General features: G+C 41.2%; 1 protein-coding gene across 1 annotated transcript in view; it reads right to left on the minus strand.

Moving 5' to 3' along the window:
- The window catches only part of FARP1 (FERM, ARH/RhoGEF and pleckstrin domain protein 1), a 173,769-nt gene that overhangs the window by 31,042 nt on the left and 120,393 nt on the right, over window positions 1–22,334 (minus strand). The window contains exons 10-14 of the mRNA XM_009288348.2: window positions 20,868–20,936; window positions 20,043–20,127; window positions 17,379–17,619; window positions 2,948–3,135; window positions 967–1,056 (exon numbers count right to left, since the gene is read on the minus strand). Of these exons, the coding sequence (XP_009286623.1) occupies window positions 967–1,056; window positions 2,948–3,135; window positions 17,379–17,619; window positions 20,043–20,127; window positions 20,868–20,936 (673 nt within the window). The remainder of the gene's footprint in view (window positions 1–966; window positions 1,057–2,947; window positions 3,136–17,378; window positions 17,620–20,042; window positions 20,128–20,867; window positions 20,937–22,334) is intronic.

Genomic DNA, 22,334 nt, shown 5'->3' on the forward strand with positions numbered 1-22,334 from the left:
TTGGTATTAGGAAAAATTTCTTCACCGAAAGAGTGGTTAAACATTGGAAGAGGCTGCCCAGGGAAGTGGTTGAGTCCCCATCCCTGGAGGTATTTAAAAGACGTGCAGATGTAGTGCTTCGGGACACGGTTTAGTGGTGGACTTGGCAGTGCTAGGCTAACGGTTGGACTTGATGATCTTAGAGGTCTTTTCCAACCTAAACGATTCTATGATTCTATGTCCTCCTACCACAACACTCAATGCAGGAGGTGGCAACGCACCTCACAGTTTCACACACTGGGCGATTCAAGAGCTGGGAGGTCTGGAGCTGGCATCCCTGCTGAAATACCATGAGAGGTTTTGGATCCAGTGTGCTTTTACAGACAATTGTTATTTAAGGCCAAATCTTGTGCACGTTACTCTTGGAAGTTAAACAAGACTGTTGGTGTGTGTGCAAAGGTGGCATATATTTGCCTTGGTGATTTTAACAATCACACTCTGATCAGATGCTACAGATTAATGACTCGTTTAACAGACAGTTTCACTTACCTAAAAATCAGAATCATTCACATAGGTACTGCACAATACTTCATGTTAAATGGAGGGCATTTAATCCAGGAGAAAACATCTATATGTCCCCCTAGGGAGCTACTTGAGTTTTAAGAGAAGTCATTGAAAACCCACAGGCATTTTTAGTAATTACAACCACAAAGTATGAGAGCAAGGAAAAAATAACTGAACTGTGTCCCAAGTTCCTCAACCTGACAGAGTTCCGTAGTGCATGTTACTAACCACAGTGCAAATCTCTACTTTCTGCTTTTTGTGTTATTTCCTCCCTACAGCTGTACTCCTGTGCACTGCAGAGAATACCTACGGTGCAGAATATAAAAGTAGCGTGGAACAGCTAAGATGTTAAATGGAGCAGATGAAATACTACTGCTGACTAGAGCTTCACATGTTTCATGAGTAATGCTCAAGTAAACATACCGATGTGATGACTTCAAGGTCCTTCAGGTATGTTCGTTCTGTGGTCGCTACTTCTTTAGCAATGAAGTAAGCTTTCTCAGTTGGGAATCTCTGCAAATTGCAAACACATTAGGTTTTCATCTGCTTTTATGGAGCTGCTTTCTGTAGGAAAAAAACTGCAGACAACAATCACCAAGAGAGTTACAAACTAGTGACCCTTGCTTGTGGTTACTGTGACTCATGCTTGAATGTTCCTAAGCCCTGAAGCCCTGAAAACAATCCTTCCTTGCAAACACAAGAGAACAAGCACTTTCTATGGGTTCTTGAGAGACTTCTTTTCTACCAAGGTGATTTTTACAGCTTTGGGGTGCTGATGTTCCTTTCAGCTTATTCCACACATCTGGAGCAGGACATATTCTGAAGTTCACAAAGAAATCCTTTGCAGGCTAGATAACCATTTGAATAAAATTTGACAAATGTCAAATTTGACAAGACGACAAAAATTAGTGTCTGATTATTGTAAGTTTCATTGTCAGGGTAAGAATCCACAGTAAAAGTACACTCAAAAAAAATCAAATCCGTAAAATTTTCCCAGTGAGGCTGGACAACCTAACAGTGGGAGAGGGGAAGAATTTTAGGGTAAGCTACAGATTTCAAATTTCAAGAAAAAAACCCCAAATCCTCCTGTGTTATCCAAGAGGCAGAAGTGATTTTGCCCTCTTAATTCTGAAGAGCTAAAGGATCCCAATTGATCTTGCTCTGTGTTGCTCAGGAAGCAAAAAGGAAGAGCAAAACATCTATAAATCTTCTGCTTCTACACTTCCTCCCTGAAGATCAGCGATGCAGAGGATGCACTAGAAAGGGATGCCAGGGGAGACTGTGTGGGCATTTCCTAGTCAGTATACAACCCCATAAGAACCACCATCAGCTGGTATAAGCTAGAGCAGTCACTGGCTGCTGTAACTTGGACTGGCACAGAGAATCGTCAGTCTATTAACTGATTCTTGGCTTGTCGTCTTCTTAAATTTCTCTCACATATCTTGCTAACTAAGCACAGTGGGGAAAGAGATCTTCCTTACACATGCTCCCACTTTCCAGCAAAGCCATCTGAGTTCCCACCTTCTTCCTCCTGAGATGCTCCCAGTTCAGGAGAAAAAGCAGGCAACAGAAGGACGAGAGCAACCCCCTCTCGCCCTGCAGCACAGGAGGGACGAGCCAGCAGACATCCAGAATACCCTGGCTCAGACAGAATCACTTCTGTCTTTGAAAAGCAGTTTTGAATGTGATGCTCCCTTATGGCTTTGCTGAAATGATGGGGCTGAGCCAAACACTCCCAGCTGAACGCTGCAGGCTCTGGCTCAAAGAGAGCATTTCTACTCCCACAACCAAATTCTCCCAGTGGTGCTCCCAGCAGAGACAGACTAGAGAGCCTGGGTTGGACACTCCTGCACAGGCTCAACGCTGTTCCTTTTCCTTCTGTCACCTGGAAATTCTCCCTCCAATACTACATTGGAGTTGACTGTTTTGCTACAACAAACTACCAAACTCCACTCCTTAAAAACAAGCTAGATTTACAGGAGGCCCTGTCAAAACAAGCTCTTAAGGTTGCAACCAACAGGACTGGCCCAGATTTATCCCACATTAACCTTAGGGACACAGAGCTACCTATCTTCTCTCTGCTGCTTAAAGAGGAGCTGGGGACCCTAACTCCTGCACCTCCTGTTCAGGAGGATGAATCCAGGGCATTGAGCCCTCAGCTATAGCAGTTCTGTGGTTCTGGCCTGACCCACTCCAAACTGTGAGTTTGGCCTCAGGAGCACAGGGATGCTCTTGGACACACCATGACTGAGGACAGCAGATACCAGGTGACCCAACTCAAGTTATCTGTGTGGATCTATGATGAGGAAGCTGCAGGGGGTCTAGATATTAGTCACTTTGACAAATAGCAGTAGTTGCAACACAACACAGAGAAGGGAGCCAAGGCCAACTGCCTCCGCCTTACCTTTCTTTTGACCTCTTCTTCATCGTCAGTCCTGATGCATGATGGGTCATTCAGCAAAGGGCTGATCAAGGGAGATGACTGCTTGGCATCAGGGCTCAAGTTTGGAGATAAAGACATATTTGCCACCGATGGTCCTCCTTGGGAATTGATAGAAAGCTCTGAAAGGTGAGGGCTGCCAGTCAGAGAACCTGCTAAAAAAATGGTAAAAGAGAAATCAGTTAGGACAGGCTCTCTCTAGAAAGTACCAAAAAGAATTACAACCTTAAGTTGCAGCATGTGAAATTACACTACAAGACACAGCCATCAGGGTCCTCAAACTAGTCCAAACGGACTTGAAGCCAGAGGAACTGCATCCACTTGCATTAACCAAGGGACTGGAGCATTCTTTTAGCTGATGAAACTGTAGTATCTCTGTAGGGAAGGGATCAAGGCATACATGACTGAGCTGCAATATTTACTGCTAAACATCATATTAATACCAAATTTTTCACCATTGTAATCCACTCTATGAAAGAGAATAAATACAACAATAAGGGAGTCACCCTAGGAGTGCCATTCTTTCTAGCAAAGTAGAACTTCAGAGACTCAAATCAGTACTTCATAGGGAGCTACAGGACACAAGTTAGAACAAATTTATCTAGTGGAAGTCTAGAGAAAAAGAAATGATGACTTTCTACGGCAGTGTGGCTGCTAAGACCAGTCAGATCTAACATGAAGGGAGAAAACCACTAGTTTCCCAATTTCTACACACAACACAAGTTTGTATATTATACCTTGTAGGTCTTTCCATGCTCCTCTGATTGTTTGGGATGGAAATGCTAGCATTACATTTACATAAGAAAAGCAATACTTTTAATGCACAAAGCATGACAACTTTAGATTATCACAGATATAAAGTCCCACTTAATTTTGAATTAAAAATATTAAAGAATTAGACAATTAATTACACTTCCATGGATTCATATACACTACATTAAATATTACTGAAATTAGCATTTTGTCTTCTGGGAGGCAGCCAGACTACTGACCACACAAAGGAAAGAGTTTGCCAGAAATGCCCAGTGTTGTCCCAGTTCTCCCCTCCTCCAAACCTCTGAAAATCTAAATCTGTTTAAGAAGATGGGATCTGTCATGTGGAAGAACATTTACAGTCCGTACCATTTTGGCATCATACATTAAAATCCAACCAAAAAAAAGTGACAAGCTCTTGATTACCACAGCTAATAGGCTGTCTAGGATTAAATGTAAAACACATACATCGCCATATATAATTAAGGTCAAATACATTTTACTATCATGTGTTTATGTCCTCTCTAGATTATGATAGGTAAGTGTTCCTGTTGCTACAACACAGCTGAGATACTCCAGTAAAACAGAGGCACCAATAAATATAATTAGGCCAGTAGTAAAACCTATTTATTTTCTGGAAGAACTCATGATTTATTGCTAGAACATGAATGTTTTCCAATTCCAAACCAGTTCATGTTTATATGTCATTCCTTTGAAAAGAGAAGGAAAAAAACAATACAGTTATCAGTTTATGTAATCATGACAGTTATGTAGCCTATTATAAATCAAAGTCAAAGCAGTATTTGTCTGAAATAAAGGTCTGTATTATTACAGCTAACAAGAAAGGATTTACCAACAGTTTCACACTAAATCAATGTTCAGTGAAATTTGAGAAAATGCCACAGCTTGTTACACAAATGTCAATTTTATTGACACTAGTACACAACTGTATACAGTGTTTTCAAAAGAAATTGAATTCATCATTGAGAAATAGTGAAACAGATTAATAGCAAGGTTGTAAGGTTAAAAGTACTTAACTCTACATTACAAAAGACATAAGAAAAGTGGTATCACCTCAAACATGGAAACAAAGAAATTCTGGCACTATGCCTGTCATATGACAGCAAATAAATGATTTGCACCTCTGTGAGGAGTTCACAGGCATTATAGTCTAGAAGTTAAATAGCACCTATCTGTGATAGATAGATACAGTTATATTGACATATCTACCTGCTTATTTATAATCCTAGGTCTAACTTCTGATGTACTGGAATTTTCATCAGTACAACTCAAGTATTTCAACCTATAAAATTTCAAATGGACAACGAATTAAAAAGACTTCCTAACCTACACTTGGAAGACACGATTTGGGAAAAGTATTATGGAAAGTATCACAAAAAACTGTGCCTGGTGGCTCACAGCATTGAGTATACACCCCGTTGATTAAAGACTTGCACACCAATACATCACTGACATTCTCAAAGTTATTTTGCAGCAAGTTGAAATGCTACATCCTCCTTTTTGGTATCAATGTGGACATGAGCAGTGACCAAATCCAACCGCCACCATCTACAAGCAAGAGCTCAGCTAGACCCCATCCGCCAATATGCTGAACAAGTGAACATTAAAGCCAGGTATAAGAAAGTGACTATATTACAAAAGGGCCTCAAAATGCTGTTACATTAGCACATTCTGGGGCCTAATTACAACCAACGCAGCCATAAAGATCAACACATTGGATGTTATTCTGGTAAAGGTGGGAAACAAACTCGTTCTGCTGTGAGAAAGTCAGTAAGTCATGAAGAAATGAAAATGGAAGATCTTCTCTCGCCCATCACCAATCAATCAGGACATACGTCATGCTGATGGGTCACGGCAATGCTGCAAAGTGACTTCCTCTTTTTCATGGAGGTGAGGAACAAATAACCTGCATTAACCAAATGGTCTTTTCTCAGTGTTTCATCTGACCTCCTGCCACATAAAAGTATATTCATACAGGCTCTACTCATCAACTACATACTGCAGAATATAAACAGAAGCAGAAAGGAGAAGACCAATCTTATTTACAAGGTACTGAAATTCCTCACATTTTACCCTAAAGGATTCACTGATTGACAGGCAATTATTAACATGTCAGTTGCCAGATATCAAGTGGTACTGCACAGCACATCGGAGACCTAAAAGGTTTGTGGCTGGTAACATGGAATTGGCTTTGCTCGTACTTCAAGTGATTTTTATTTAGATTCAGACTTGGGCCATCTTTCAAATATAATGGAGCCAACTATATACACACAACCAAGAGGCAAGTACAAAAGGATGTTTATCTAAGGATTGCTTGAGCACATAGTAAAATTATACCCTTGGTGGAGTGGGCAGGAATTAAGCATGTGCTTCAATTCTTTTCTAAGCTTGGTGTTTAAGAAGAGAAACAAACACTGGTTGATGGCAGTGGCAAACAATGAGAATGCACTTTATCACGGTATGCCAGATTAGCCCATCAATGCCAAAATACCTGGAGTGGTTCTTAGTTCCACTGAGCTAGTTTACTCTCCAGACATTAAGGAAAGGTGCTGCAGTAGGGAAGGTGACAGAAAAAGTGAACCTTGATTGAAAGCTAACTTGAAAAAAATCTACGAAACAACAATGGCGTTTTTTACACGGCCACAGGACATGAAACTGTGGATTATCATGCTAGCTTTACACATATCTCAAATCACTCCCCATCAACATACATGTTCCATGTGCTAAGTAAAATGAAGCCAGTGGTTAAAATCAAATACTTAATAGCTATAGCGCTGTCAAAACACACATCACAGTTGCTTGCTGCAATTTGGTGGTGGGAATGCACGGGAGTGATTGCAAGCTGTGGGTGCCCAGCCGGAGAGGGGCAGGCTGGGCTCTCCACTTGGCTGGCCGGCCGTGATCCATCCCACCAGCAGTATCTGCTTTACGCTAGACTCCCATCATGCACAGAGGTTAACCCATAGGGACTGGTGCTGAGGTTGGCACCTATGGAGACTTGGGCTGGCTGAGCTATACTGCTTTAAAACATGCTCACTACCAAGGATAAAACAGCACAAATCAGTACTTTTCAGTTGATGAAGAAACTCCCTCCCAGAGGTCAATTCAAATCATAGGTGAGCTGAACTGCCTGCTGCCTCTTCCTTTGTTGACTACGGAGACAGCATAAGATGACCTGAAATCCCTAGTTAGAGACTTGTGACATGTGAGGGCTCCCCTCTTTGTGAGGAAGATAAATGGGACTCAATGTATCCTGAAGATACTCCTCTCCTCTCCTCTTTTTCTCCTGAAACTGCTGAGTAACAAACTCATGCCATTTAGTATTCTTCATCTGCTTCAAAACAAACAGTTCCCATCCCTATACACTGTGTTTTAACAGCAAGGAAGAGTACAGCAGCGTTAAGATGCTCCTGGGTATGTTCCTCCTCTGTGGAGTACCAAGAAGTGAAAATGACTCAATTATGGAAACTGAGAGGAAACATCAACCATTACTGAAGGTGACTGAAATTCTGCTGGAAAACTTCATGTACAGCTACAGTGTTCACTCTAACTCAGCTGTTAAGGGCTATATTGTTCTCAAGGTTTATAGGTTTATTACTAGAAATTAAAACATGTTAAGAACTAGAAAAGCGCCTTTCTCAATACCTGGAACATTGTAGGGCTTATTCTCTCTTAGGCCTGCTCCACAGACTGCTCTGCAGTCAGGGGAAGCTTTCACTCTGCTTTAAGGGCAGATGAGTGTTTTCTAAACTCCAGTCTGGTACATGAAACCCAAGCTGTTGCCCCTTTGTCCTTTGCATCACTGAGCATACCACTTATGAAGGCTCTTTAATAAGAAAGTATCTGACAGAGCTGTCGCTGCTGTGGCCACACAGTTAGGTCTAGCTTAATCTTCCATAGTCACAGTGGTTGCGTACCTCTAACTTCTACCTAAAAGTTTTGGTCAGAGAAAGACACATAGTACAAAATGACAGGGGGGACAGACAGTACCTGATGAAGTGGCAGGAGTTTTCATATGCACTTCACTGATGACTGAAGTACCTTAGATTGGAGAAGAGTTTAATAAGGGTGTCCATCCCTTCTCTCCCCAGCTGTGAACCAGGCACAGTCACGCTGCTAAACTAAGAGAGATACGGGATGGAGATTCTGCTCTGCTCTCCCTCAACACAAGAACCAACCCCCACTGACTTCCATGAAAGCTCGAGGGGGACCAGTTCATCAGGCTGCACTCCTCTTCCTCATTAAACAAAACAAGCTGGAGTGCTGGATACAGTTTGTTAGAATTAAAGATCTTGAAAAGTAGTTATACATCAACGACAAATTTATGTACAAACATCCCTGAACGCAGTACCAAAGAATTTGAGGAGGAACGGAAAGAAAAAACAACTCAGGAAGAGATCTGATGTCACACATAATCAATAACCCTGCCTGGCTTGAAGAGGAACATGACAGGGAGAAAGGTTTGCTTTGACCTCACAGCTTCAAAATGTGTGCCCATGGCAGGAGTGGCAGTGAGTGGCAGGGATTTGGGAGAATGGTGCACCTTCTCAATGAACCAACTTCCTCATATTTAGGACAAAGCATCAGCCAGCAAATGGACAGAACAATTGAACCAGTGACAGTTTTACAGTAAAATACCAGTTAGAATGAGTAAAAGCCTTCAGTACAGGTAAAACGAAAAATAATTAAAAAAAATTAATTCCATGCATACACAGTTAAATGGCTTGACATGCTTATAGTCTCATCAAGCTTGGTGTTGGTTTAGTAGCCAGCAACCTCTCCAGTTGGTAAAGGTCCATGCTTTATTGGTATACTGCAGTATTAGACAGCGGTGAGCGTGAAATCAGACAGTAACTGCTGTTGGCCTACATCAGGGTATACTCACATCTTAAGAACAAAGAGTGAACATTACAGCCTGGGAAGAATGCAAGGTCACTGGGCATCAGTCCTTTGTCTAGCCTTGATCTTTCCAGACAGAAATAGAGCAACATATAGAATGATTCCCTGCTGTACCCAGGGTTAAGGTTGGTTTGCTTTTGTTTGGTTGTCTTTAAACCAACGTGACACAGTGCTACAATGGAATTGAAAATGCTCAGCCCCCATGTAAGCTTATGCCAGACACTGTCCATTTCAACAAGACATCTCCCCGAGACTGCAGTGATCCTGCTTATGAGCTACGGCAGACGGACTTGATCATTGTTGGGTGCAGCCTTCATTAGGAAATGAAGGACAATCCGATTGTGCTCAATGGAGCCCAAATGCCCTGGAAAACAGACCTTCCCCCCTCCCTCCACTCTTCTGCTCCTCAGCGTGGTGTGGTTTCTCAACTTGAGACTCACAACCTGGTGGGGGTTTTCTCCAATTCTGAGGTGAGGAGTGCTCTGTGAGACAGGATCACTGTAGTAAGAGGAATTAGGTACTCCCAATACAAATAGGTATTTCTGCAGTAAAAGGACATTGAGACAGTGCTCCAAACAATGCAAGGAACAGAAGATACACCATGCTTTGAGGATAGACAGAACATTGAAAAGGCTTTTTCCTCCCAGAGAGGTACATGCTGACAAAACAGTGCATACAATGAAAGAAAAAATGTTTCTCTTTAAACGGTATTAAACAAATGACAAAAATGAGAATGAAGTCCCCAGCATTTTCAATTTTAAAAATTAATTTTGACTATCAAGATCTATTAAAAAAAATCTATGCATGTGCACACACAGAAATCAGGAAAGGGCTGGATAGGTGAAACACTGCCAAGCTTATGAATTTTTGTTAGTGGGTCCAGGTGAGTTTTTTAGCAGGAAAGGGGAAAAATAAGGATTCAGCTAATCAAAGATTTTTAAGTGCCTCACGGAAAAGCAACAGGCATGAGCTCTAACATTCACTGAACTAAACAGAGAGACCTACCTCTGATCTTGCTGTAAACCATCAAAGGCAAAAAACTGTTTTCTTCTCAAAATGGGATTTGCAGCATTTTAAAGAAAGCATCTAATCTAATTTTAACAAGCTTGAAAGCTCTTGAATCAGAAAGCATTCATTTTCCTTCAACCTTCCATGTTCAATCAGTGACAGCTGTATCATTACTGGCTTTAGAGTTAATTTTTATCAGTAGGAACTGTGGATTTTTATGGTTCTCAGGGGCCAAAACTTTACAAAAAATCATCAGTAAAAATAACACCTTAAAACTCTAAGCATTCTAGAGCAAACTAAGTATTTACCATCATGTCATGCAAATTTATGATCCTAAGGTCTTTACCCCCTTTACTGTAATAACATCACCATTATTTACACTCATACTTGTGAAAAACATGCCTGTGAATACACAGCTCAGCCAGGCACACAGGCTTTCCAGATCTTATAATATTTAAAAGAAAGTGCTCACTGCTTTTAATAACAAACAACATAAACCAAGCTTATTCTACACACTCTTTATAGACCACAGAATTAGAACAGAAGACAAAACACTCTAAAGAACTACTACATGTCACCCAAACTAGGCTTTTTATTCATATGATGCCTTTGATTTTTAAGTAGGAGTTCTGTATTTTAAAATATCAATGGCACCACACAGCCTAACCATAGGGAGGAATGCCAAAGATGCCTTTGTTCAGGATCCACATGTTGCACAAGAATTATTTCCCTTATAAATAAGTAAATAAGATATGTGCCCTTGTCTAGGTATATTTCAGCAACTATAGAAATTACTGAAATAGAAGAGGAAAGATTTTGTTAATTTTAATTTCCTAGGATTTAAATTTCCTTCCTTTCCAGAACCTGACAGCATGGGCAAAAATTTTTCCTAATGTAGCTTGACTGAAACTAGAGTCTGCTGCTACCCACGTTCGAGAAAAGTTACACATCAGTCTAATCTTTGGGACCTCCTGATGTTAACACTGTGCATCAGCCACTTAGAATCAGAAGTCCCAAATCATCATCCTCATCAAGCAGGAGACACCAGCAAGCAGCTGGGTTTCTGACAAAAGGACTGTTCTCCTACCACTTGTGTCTGACAGAAGCTAACAAAAGAAAGGTGTATATATTAAAAATTGTACCAGAAGATTCAATTTCCCTCATCTATTTAGGGTCTCTCTTATTTGGTATGGAGAAGAGGATTGATCCCCTAAATGAAAAGGAAAGAGATACACCAAAATTTACAGAAGCTGCCTTAAGAAACTACACCGTTCAGAGAGAGAAACATTATTGGAAGACTAAAAGGGACTTTGGCTTCCTTCACTTTATACATGCCTGAACACAGAACCTCTTTCCTTCACACCTTCACACTCACTGTCCTTTCCAGCCAGTTACAACCACGCTGCTGAATGAGGTGGATCTCCAGTGGTCCACATCCTTGTGCACAAAGGTAAGTGACACCCAACTCCTTCACACGCATGTGGAAGTTGGGAAAAACTTGGATTGTTAATTTGTTTTTCATCATTAGAAGTTAAATTGCAGCAATTAAAATTTCATTCTAAAGTCACCTCTGACAGCAGTCTAATGCCTCATTATGACAAATGAGACTAGTTAAACAAACATGGTATTTGACACAATTTATAGGTCAGACATCCTTTCTTCTGTTGAAGAACTGTTCCAGAAATAGCCACAATTCATGCTAATTGCATATAAATCATACTGATGAGATCTGAATCACTGGTTTTCAATATTCAAAATCAGGTCTGCTTCACCAGTTCAACTGATCAACATAATTCTTGCTGAGTACCCTAAGAAACTACTGGGGCTTTATACTCTCAGGAAAAGAGTGGAAAGCACGCTATGCCAAGGGGAACTGTAAATAAATAAGGCTAGACATTTTTAGTGTGCATAAGATATTTCCTATTCTTCTCCTTTCCTTTTTCTTCCCAACCCTGAAGCCCCCCAGAAGAAATTTCTAGTTGACTATGGAGACTCTGCATGTGTATGTGTTTATCGTGGGACAGAAGACAGAATTTAAAACATCTGTGCTTCTTAGTGAAGAAAAGGAGGAGCTATAAACAGGTTTTAGTCTGTCTACCCCATTTTCCATTTGACTTTCTCCAGTCACCACCAAGTAATTGCATGTACAGATAGAGACACCAGAGAGGAACTTCTGGCATGAACGCTACTGCTTCAGAATGAATACAGCTGCTTCAACTAATAAAAGCGGCTCCACAAACATCTGTGCAAACAGAAACCCGCCCTACAAATATTCAAGGGTGAAAAACCAGGTCCTAAAGCAGTCTGGTCTAATAATACTAGCCCCTAGTATCGTTTGTGAACTAATTCACAAACCGTTGTTTTTTCGCCCTTTGCTGGGTTCTAATGATTACATTCAGCATTGCCAATGCTGCTCTGTCAAGAAAAGTCTGTCTGATTTTGCATGCCCTTTAACCTTGAAGCAAACCAGTAGATTGATTTAATTTTTCAAATTATTAACATGCAAGTATTTCATTATGCTCATCTGTCTACTCTGTAACTGATCTCAGCTCCATATAGCTCACGTAACGTACACGCAAATACAGCAAACCTAAAAACTTTCAGTTACATGTCGACATTTTTCAGCTACAGAAATTTCTCTTCCAGTTTTTCTTTGATATAATTTGTATTTAGCATGCACTACAATGGTTAATGGGATGGTACATGTTAGGTAGGCCTATGAGCTATGGGTGATTTGAGACAACGGCAGCACTAGGCGCAAATCATCTTCACAGAACACCCCTCTCGGTCATGCACAAGGAGTATGTTTGCTAGGAGATACGGACTTAAACCGAAAACAGTGCAGTCTAGGCCATTCAGATATCAATTATTCAAAACTCCGTACCTGCAATATCCTATGTAGGTCCTGGCTCCTACATCAACTTGCCACTATCTACGTTTCCTTCATCTAGCCAAATTTATTCCCAATTTTTATATCCCAGGTCACTGAGGAAAACTAGATTCTAGGAAAGGCTGATACGAAAAAAACCCCAACCTCCAGAAGATCCCAACAAGGCATAGTACGTTTGAGCTGCTGGTGAGCTGGAGAAAACTTAAAATTGTCTGATATGATTTTTTTCACTCACTGTAGCAGATGATTGAACATAGTCAAGTACTTGGAATAGCAAAGAAAGAATCAGAGTGCCTTTTATCCATAGACTAAGTTGCTAACCACATCTGCAGATTGTTTTGGGACAAACCCCTAAACTGCTTTTGCAACTAGACTCCATATTCATCCAACTACGTGGACAGAGTCGGTTCAGCACTGTGATAAGTCATCTGGACAGCCCAACAAGAGGCCTTCCTCCACATCCTTTGGAAGGACAGAAAATGGGTGGCTCAGGACTACTCATTTGGAGTAGACATAGCTACTCGATCTTGCTGGGGTTCAGCTCCCTCTTTTGTAGTAACTGCTTAAGGATATGTGGGCACTTCAAGAGTATGGGATTTAAAAGTTAATTCTTGTGAATAAAAAAATTTAGAACGGCGAATCTGAAGTACCATCAGCCACACTCCAAAATCTACTGGAATTGGTGGGAGAATCAAATCTTTTACTTGGTCTATAGCTACCTCTGTTAGACTTGAGACACAGGCATGCTTAGACCACTGCCGTTGACCAGGGTATGCAGATTAATCAATGCTTGCAATGACTAACTTGAAATGACAGGCTCCTCTTCCCCTGTGTGCTTTGTGAACTAGAACAACAAGAATTCCCCCATGTCATCTCATCTGCATTCTTGCCCAAAAGTTTCTGTTCTTTCCTCGAAGGCCTTTCTGTATTTGTCCAACAGAAACAAACTCCCAGATGAATTCTGAGGGACCTGATCCTATGGGAAAACGTCAATTTAAAACTGCTCTCTCACTTGCCATTCTTGGCAAGCACCCAGATATGAACCACATGTCTGGTGGAGGAATTTGGCGCACAGACTGTTTTTAATTAAATGCTTGTCTACTGATATTAAACTGAACTTCAGTGGCATAAGAATGCTGCAAAAATGATTCATCCTAAATGAAATGATCCTATGTAATTTCAAAACTTTATTTCTTCAAAGTGGAAGAATTCGACGTGTTAAAATGACAATCACTTAAACACTTAAAGTTGAAAAAATGCCAGATGATAGAAAATAGTCGGAGAGAAATCCTCATATTTCATTTTTGATAATAATATTCAAAAGGAAAAAAGAAAGCTGTTGAGATACTTTATTAGCAACTAAGCTAACTCCAGCTGTTCTTGTAAAATTATGAATCCATTATCTTTGTAGGCATATGAGAGAAGAAATCAGGCCTGAAAACAGTATTTGAAAGGATGCAAAATAATAAACACCACTTACAAAATTTTATATTCACTTAAATCCAAACAATATGAAATCTATCCACTTTTCTTAAGTAGCAGAAACGACTGCAAATCCTTTTGTTGAAAATCCATTACTTGAACTCTAACTTTACTGCCTAACAAAACAATTAATTCATCTGTCCAGACTTCTATTACTTCACTGTATAATATAACTACTGGTACTTTTGCTGCACAGGAAGCAAAAATATCAAAAGGAGACTCATGCACCCATTCCCCATGCTCACACTATCTGCTAATGCAGGCTTCAACTAGCTATATTTCATCTTAAATATTGAGAAGTTCAAGGCAATTATTTTACAGCTATTCTAAATCCAAAACACAAACCACCTTCTTTTAGAATAATATACAAGCAAGCTTTTCGCTAATTATCAATCTCGCCGTTTCTAGATTCATGCTTTAAACTACAGGAACAAACGAGAGCATTCCCTGTCACCAAAATATCACTGTCTAAAGAGATGCTTTAAATCATTCCTGTTCAAAAATGAGGTATCTAATCTTTAAGAAAACCAACACACTAAAGGGGATGAGCAGGTTAAAACTTATATTTACACAAAGATATATTTTACTGCAAAAAGTAAAGTATATAACAAGACATGCCTAACTATTGTAGGTATCTTTTTAAATATCCTTCACTCAGATTAAACTCTGTTAAAATGTGCATAGACCAAGGCATTAGAAAAATTAAAAAGACCTCTTATTTTATTATTTTTGTAAAAACAATCTTGAAAATTTTATATTGTCTAGATTTACAAAGTCCTGTAACTTGTTCATCAGTACTTATGTGGGTGGATTCATCATTGCTGCATGCATGTACTGCATGATGCAAATCACTGCAAGTGACCTGCAGTTCAGTCAATGCTGTTGTTCATCACTTAAAACTCTCAAATTTAGTTCCCTTACCCCACAAGAAAAATATATAAAAGTTAAAATTAAGGCCAGTGTTAAAGAGCACATCTTGTCTCCCAGCTCTACTAACTGCAGGACACTTTCCATACTGGAGACCTTTCATCTGGATTTTCTTAATTAACCCGGAGAAACTAGAATCAGATTTTATTAGCATACAGCCCTAACTCTCAATACTTTTAGCCTGTGAAAAGGAATTTTACAAAGAATTAGTCTCTCTGCCCTTCTGCACATGTGCCAAAATCTCGCTACTCTATGTACAGTACAGAAGACAATCAGCCTGGACCACAGTTAGTCCCATCATTCTCTGTGTCAGGGGATGAAAAATTTATGAGGTGGCACTCTTAAAAAAAATAGCCTATGACAAACTAATTGGATCCTGTACAGATAAAGATTTTTCATGATCAAAGCAAAAACTAAAAACAAACAGCCACCATCTCCAAACCGCGCCCCCCCCCAAATCACCCACAACAGAACTTTGATGTCTCTGTGAATAATTCCACTGAAAGAATAAGGGGAAAAAATCTCTTGCAATTAATCTTTATACCACACTGATAAAGGATAGAAAGGATTGCCTCGCAAGTAATACGCATACTACTTTTCATTAGAGCTGTTTCAATCTAAGTTTTTTTCACTTGAATTATATCTTTCATCTTGTTCTCTTTCTTGCCCAAGGAAGAGTTTGGAGTTTCAAAATCTCCATCACCAAATCAGCCTGTTGAACCCACTGAAGAAAAAGCCAATACTGTCATTGTTCCTGTATACAAGCCTAATTTGTATCCTCAGTTCATTAGTTAAGATTATAAAATGGGTTATAAAGATGAGTAGACCAAACACATTCTTGATATGAAAAGATTTTCCAGCATATTTGAAGATTTCAACAAATCTTGGTCTTGAATATCAAGCTGCCTGCATTTGGCTGTAAGTTTATTTTTTTTCCTCTAACTCTGTTGAGGCACTCATAAGTTGCTCTCCTTATGTGGGAGAGAAAAAAATTGTAATAGACATACAAAAGAGCACAACGTACCTACTTAATTTCATTTTTGTTTGTTTTGTCAAAATAACTAGTCAAGTGTCAAAGCTACAATATATACCTAAAATATGACTTCATACAAAGAATAGGTGAGTGTATAAAGTCTTACAAAAGTACCTAAATCAGCAATAATTTTCCTCTCTTCCTGCCTTTCAGAGGAGATGCATTACTGTTAAGCTTCACTGAGACTTATCCTTATTATTGTGTTTCTAGCATCCCTTCCCTCTGGCTGGTCAGTACAATGATAACATTTGAAATAGCCCATGCGCTGAAATTATTACCAGCCACTCTTCACGAGCCCCAGAAGATGCAATCACTCTAACGAGCAATCACAGTATCCACTGGTCTCATATGTCCCAGTCCCTAGCAGCTGAAGACCTGCACACCATCTTCATCACTGAGGCCAACAGACACATTCTCCGCTATCTCCTCATCAAGCTGAAGGCTTCCAAAGGAGTACTTATTTCTAGGCATGGGAGAGGAACTCAGCACAATGGGATTTCCAAACACCAGGGGGTGAGTGAAGGGGTTAATGATTTCCGAGTCAGAATCGCTAGATTCTGTCCCACTGCTGGTGGAGCCCTCCATCATCTGGATTCCAGCCATGTGATCCATCATGCCACTGGCATGCAGCGACTGCATGACTGGGCTCTGCTTTGACTGTGCCCCAGCTGGCATACCGTTGGCCATCATTTTGCCTTCTGGAGAAGACATCTTAGCCACCCTGTCTCCTTTACGATACCTCTCTGATCTATACTCCTGCCTAGGGGTTGAGGATATCTGGCTCAGGATAAATGGATCTGTAACTGATTTATTGCAGAGATTTGGGATTTTCTGTGCACGAGGCTGTTGAGAACCTGGAGAATATCTGCCATACCCATGGCAGCTACTGGCATGGCTGTCCTCCTCCCCAGTCCTCACCCTGCAGTCATGCCCATTTTCTGAGACATAACCCTGAGAGCCAGTTCTACTCAGGCTCATGTTAGGGCTTGACCCTTTGCTACTGGGAGGCAATGGAGTGGCCAGTGGACTACGGCTCCCTGGCTCTCTAAACATTTCGTCAACCAGTGAGCTGTGCCTTGGCATCCTGGGGCTTCCCCCACTGTAGAAGGAGAGATTAGCTGGGTTATCATCAAGGTACTCTTCAGAGAGATACTGGGAAGACTTTATAGAGGCTGAGGAATCCCTGTATCTAGTTCTATTGCGATTTTCATCTCTATAGTGAATATAGGCACCACTGGTCAAATCACCCTCATAATTGTCATTTGTTTGGGAATATGACCGGGTTATTTGTCCTCTGAGGAGATCATACTCGCTATCTACATCACTGCAGTCAATGAAAGGAATGGAGGTGCTGCTGCCATGAGCAGCCCTGGAAGCTGGACCTGTGCTTGGTTGCTGTGACTGAGGTCTGTTCTGCTGCATCCTGTCCTTAGCAGCCTCCTCTTCTTCCTCCACTGTTGACACCACTGCTCCATCCACCTTTCTGCCTTCCTTTGGGCTCTTCTTCAAGGAAGGGCTCTTGTGCTGTCCAGTGTCTTCTGTTGAAGCCTTCAATTCCTTCCCTTGCCGGCAGCTCTGCACTGCTGCAGCATCATTGTCGTCTCCATAGGCAAAGCTAGAGCTCTGAAAAGATAAAGGAGGGAAGGCAAGGGGGAGACACAGGGGAAGGGCTCTTGTGCTGTCCAGTGTCTTCTGTTGAAGCCTTCAATTCCTTCCCTTGCCGGCAGCTCTGCACTGCTGCAGCATCATTGTCGTCTCCATAGGCAAAGCTAGAGCTCTGAAAAGATAAAGGAGGGAAGGCAAGGGGGAGAGACAAGGGGGGGGAGGGGTGGGAGGGGAGGGGTTTGGGAGGGAAGGGAGCCAGAAGGAAAAGGCTATGTGTAATTACGCACCAGAATTTTGCACTGCATCTTGCAGCAACATAGGAGTCTCTTGAAAGCGGAAGAGGTAACCCAAGCTTCAAAATGAATTAGAAGAAAAAAAAGACGTCTCTGATCTTAAGAACAGAAAAATACGTAAACTAAGCAAGGGAAGAGAAGGCAGACAGAACATGGTGATATGTAAAAAGGGGTATTTGAGGTGTTTCAATGCCCTAAGGCATCCATCAACACTAAGAACATCAACCTGTTCGCACTACTCTGAGAAGCTGGAGGGACAAAAAAGATAAACGCGTAAGACAAATTTTGCACAGCCTACTTACATACACTAAAAAAGCCATGTGTGGGCTTTTGAACACTCCATATTCAGTCCCTGGAGCATACTTGCCACTAACTCCTGGGCTGGCTTTTCTGCACACAGAAATATGTTGCATCCGCCCAGTAGCCATGCTCCATCTACCTGAGCTTGTCTTAGCAATATTAAAATGCTAAAAGATATTTGAAATGGGCTGCATTTATAGCATAATTCTCTGAAGTTCTTAGATTTGCAGGAATGAGAGAGCCTGTGAATATCAAAAGGAAGCAATGGAAGGAAGGTGAAGGTGCGTACAGCATTCTTAAATATATTAACCTAGTAGCTTGCTCCTGCCATTTAAGCTCTACCTAATGTAAGGTTAGGTGATTAAAGGTTCGCCTCCACAAACACAGATGAGCACAAATACTGACAGGTGGAGCAACCCCAATAACCTAGTCAGGGAAATGGACCTCCCTGACCTGGCTCCTCTGGGGACTGTCCCAGTAGAGACATCTGCCCATGGTCTGGGTGTGTCTGGGATGCCAGCAACTTGAGAGACGAGAGCACGTGCATACTGATTGGGTGGGTAGGTCAACGTGCAATTGCTAGCAAACATTAAACTGGACTAGTTGGCGAGTAGGATAAGAGAGTTGGGAGCCAAGTACTGGAGCAGTCATAAGTCAGACCAGACACTGGAAAGACCATGGGGCCTGGAGGTGAATTACTGGTAATGTCATAAGTCTGGACCAGCTATTGGAGAGTCACCTTTGATGTGCATGTGTCTGTGCATGAGGTAACTGGGAACCAGGGTACCCAGCTGTCAGTTACTGGGTAGACTGGGTGTCTAAGATGAATTACTGGAGGTACCCATAGTATGTGCGTGTGTGTGTGTGTGTATAGATCTGAGTACCGACAATTGGAGTGGGTCTGTGAGCCTTGGGGGCTTGTATGTCCAGGTACCAGCCACTGGGCAACCTGAGGATCCAGGGGCCTGCTACTGGATAGACCGAGTGTCTAAGACCAGTTGCAGGAGGGATCCACATCATATACATGTATACTATTTTTAATTAACCAGGACATCCACTAATGAACTTTCATCCTGATCAGCCAAAGAGTGGAACAGGGTGAGGCCACTGGCACTGTTTGTGCTTGTGGGAGTGCTGTTTTCCATTTGTGCTTACCTGTGTGGCTGGCTGTGTGTATATGTGTATATATATTGTATATGTGCATTTATGCAGGTGCCTACTGTGAATACGTGCTCAGCCTTACTACTGGCTGGACCTGGGAACATGCAGCTGCTGCAACCATGCTCAGCCTTACTACTGATTGGACCTGGGAACATGCAGCTGCTGCAACCTCACCACTATTGGATTTGCAAACTCCTAACGCGTAACAGCTATTAACATAAGACAAACATATTAGGTATCTACCAGAGATAATAGCTTAAAAGTCCAGAGCTGTATTTTTTCTGAGGAAATAATTCTTCTCCTCCCTGGTTAACACAACAAAACACCTTGTCATGGGCAACCAAGACCCCCCCAGTAAAGGAAAAGAATTAATCTTTTCCCAGATGCAATAACCAGCTACAAGCTAGGACCCCAGAAGTAACACCATGGATTGCAATTTTTCAGATGGTCATTAGTACAGCTCAGACAAGCTCACCATTTCTATTTGTCTGGTTGTCTGGAAGCAACTCTGCTCCATAGTGGAAATGAACCTGTTCTACTTGCAGAATCTAACACTTATGACACCCAGGGCTCCCAGTTAAATGGAAAGTGAGCAGAAAACTATGCTCCTAGAGTTTCAAAACAGCAATCAGTGGAGGGTAATGTAACAAGAAGTGTTTAAAAGACATGATCCAGGGTTTCATCAACATCACTGACTTGTTTTGGCACCTCTGTATGCTGTTCTGAAGGCTGTGCAGTCAGACTCCTGATGGAATGAATCTTGCTGTGTTTCCTGGAGATGAAAGGAAAACCACAGTAAGAAGCCATTTCAGTTTTTTCTACAAACAGGAATCTAGAGACATGCCTCCTTTAAAACAAAACCTTTGAATAGCAGCTTTCATAAAAGTTTGCTCCAAAACAGATTAACATTCGTCCTTTCTGTAAAATTTAAATGTGCTATGTGTTGCAAACCTACCATTGTAAGAAAAGGGAGAGGCACTGAAGCAGAAATGGTCTATCACCGGAACATGAGTCATAAGCAATGAACTGTTGTCATGGTCTTTGTGGCATTTTGGCCATTACTTTCAGCTCACCGTGAGCAAGATGGGTTCAGACAGAACCGGCTCTAGCAAGTTGGAAGCCTTCCCTGGAGACCTCTCCCTTGAGGTTGGCTATACCTATTCCTGTTACTTTCAGTTTTATTCTGAGGTGAGTATGTCTATTCACATACGTTAACCGCATCCCACCGAAAAGGGTACAAATCAATATGGGAGGAAGTTACCTGTGATGGTAGGACACTCACTGATGAAAAAAAGATTGAAGACTATTGATTTTAAGTAAACTATAGGTTATGTCAACTTCTGCCAAAACATCCAGGACCAAGGGGATATTATACAAGTGATAAACTGTCAAACCAGCAAAGAAGGAATTTTTCACTTGAACTGGTGCCAAGATCTTAGAATATAACTAACAGGAAATCACAACTTTTCTTTGATTAAAACATATGGGGATAGTTCATTTATTTCCTCTCACCTTTCAAACTGCACTTTTTTGTGCCCTCCTTCTTTAACGTAGTCAAGAACTTGCTTCTGAGTCCGACCACTGGAAGAAAACCACAGTTAAAATATCAATCTGAGATACTGAATTTGCCACATTTAATACAATATACCACCTGGTCATCATAAACATGTATATGGCCTGCATATGAAGTCACAGCAACCAGAGAAGTATTTGTCACTATCAGCAAAACTCATGTAAGATCATAAGTGGACCTGGTCAGATACACACAGATTTTTATCATTTTGCCTGTTACTTACCTCTTTTTTTGCTACAGAGCTACTTTTTGATGCCATTTCAGAACTGCTTAAATTCAGTTGTGTGCCCTTTATAGGGTACTGCATTACTGGGAAGTCACCACAATACAAAGTTAAGCAAGGGTTAAGTTTTCCTCTCATGAACAAAGAACATTCCTGAATCCTTTTGAGAGTCAAATACCAGCCTTACCTGGTACCAGTAAGCCCTGCAACCAAGATGAAAACCACTGAAATGCATTTCTTGACTCAGTTGCTAATATGAAACACATCAACTAAACATACATACATTTTCTGCAGAGATTTAGGCCGGAAATCACTCTCTCCCCTTCTGCTACAGGCCATGAAAAAGTAGTGAGAAAGCCCAGCACTTCCTATTGTGCAAAGATACAAACTCCAGAGGAAACTGAGAGCAGTAAAGAAAACCCACACCTCAAGAATGTTCAATAGAGATCTAAATCCTTCCCGTTCATTACAGGCTTTAAACTAACTGAATTACCTCAAGGCCTGGAAAAAGTTACTGAATATATGCAGCACAGCTCACAGGGAGTGGAGGATGTAGCCAAAACCTGCCCTCCAAACCAGGAGGTAAGTTGAATACACCTACAGTCTTCTCTTTACTCGGGCAGAAACTTAACAATTATAGCTTGTTTACCCTAACACAGGTCCTTCCATCTTAATTAATTTACTCTGCAGGCAGGAAACAAAGTGGGAAGAGAGAACGGCCCTATCTACTATCTTCTTGTGCAAGGCGACTAGAGTGTACAGTTTATCTCAGCAAAGAGGGTTTCTGGCTGTTCAGCTTGTATCAGCTTCACAAACAAAATAAACTGTACAAATAAAAGGATTTCCCCCTCCGCATACACAATGAGGCTTCTGCCAGTGTACAAAAAAACCCAATAACCCAACTATTAAAAACCTGTTGTCCTGGTTTCGGCAGGGATAGAGTTAATTTCCTTCCTAGTAGCTGGTACAGTGCTGTGTTTTGGATTTAAGATGAGAATAATGTTGATAACACACCGATGTTTTAGTTGTTGCTAAGTAGTGCTTACACGAGTCAAGGACTTCTCAGCTTCCCATGCTCTACCGACTGAGAAGGCTGGAGGTGCACAAGAAGCTGGGAGGGGGCACAGCCAAACTGGCCAAAGGGACATTCCATACCATGTGACGTCATGCTCAGTACATAAAC

Source organism: Aptenodytes forsteri, unplaced genomic scaffold (genome assembly GCF_000699145.1).
Source record: "Aptenodytes forsteri isolate BGI_AS27 unplaced genomic scaffold, ASM69914v1 Scaffold123, whole genome shotgun sequence".
Lineage (NCBI taxonomy): Eukaryota > Metazoa > Chordata > Aves > Sphenisciformes > Spheniscidae > Aptenodytes > Aptenodytes forsteri.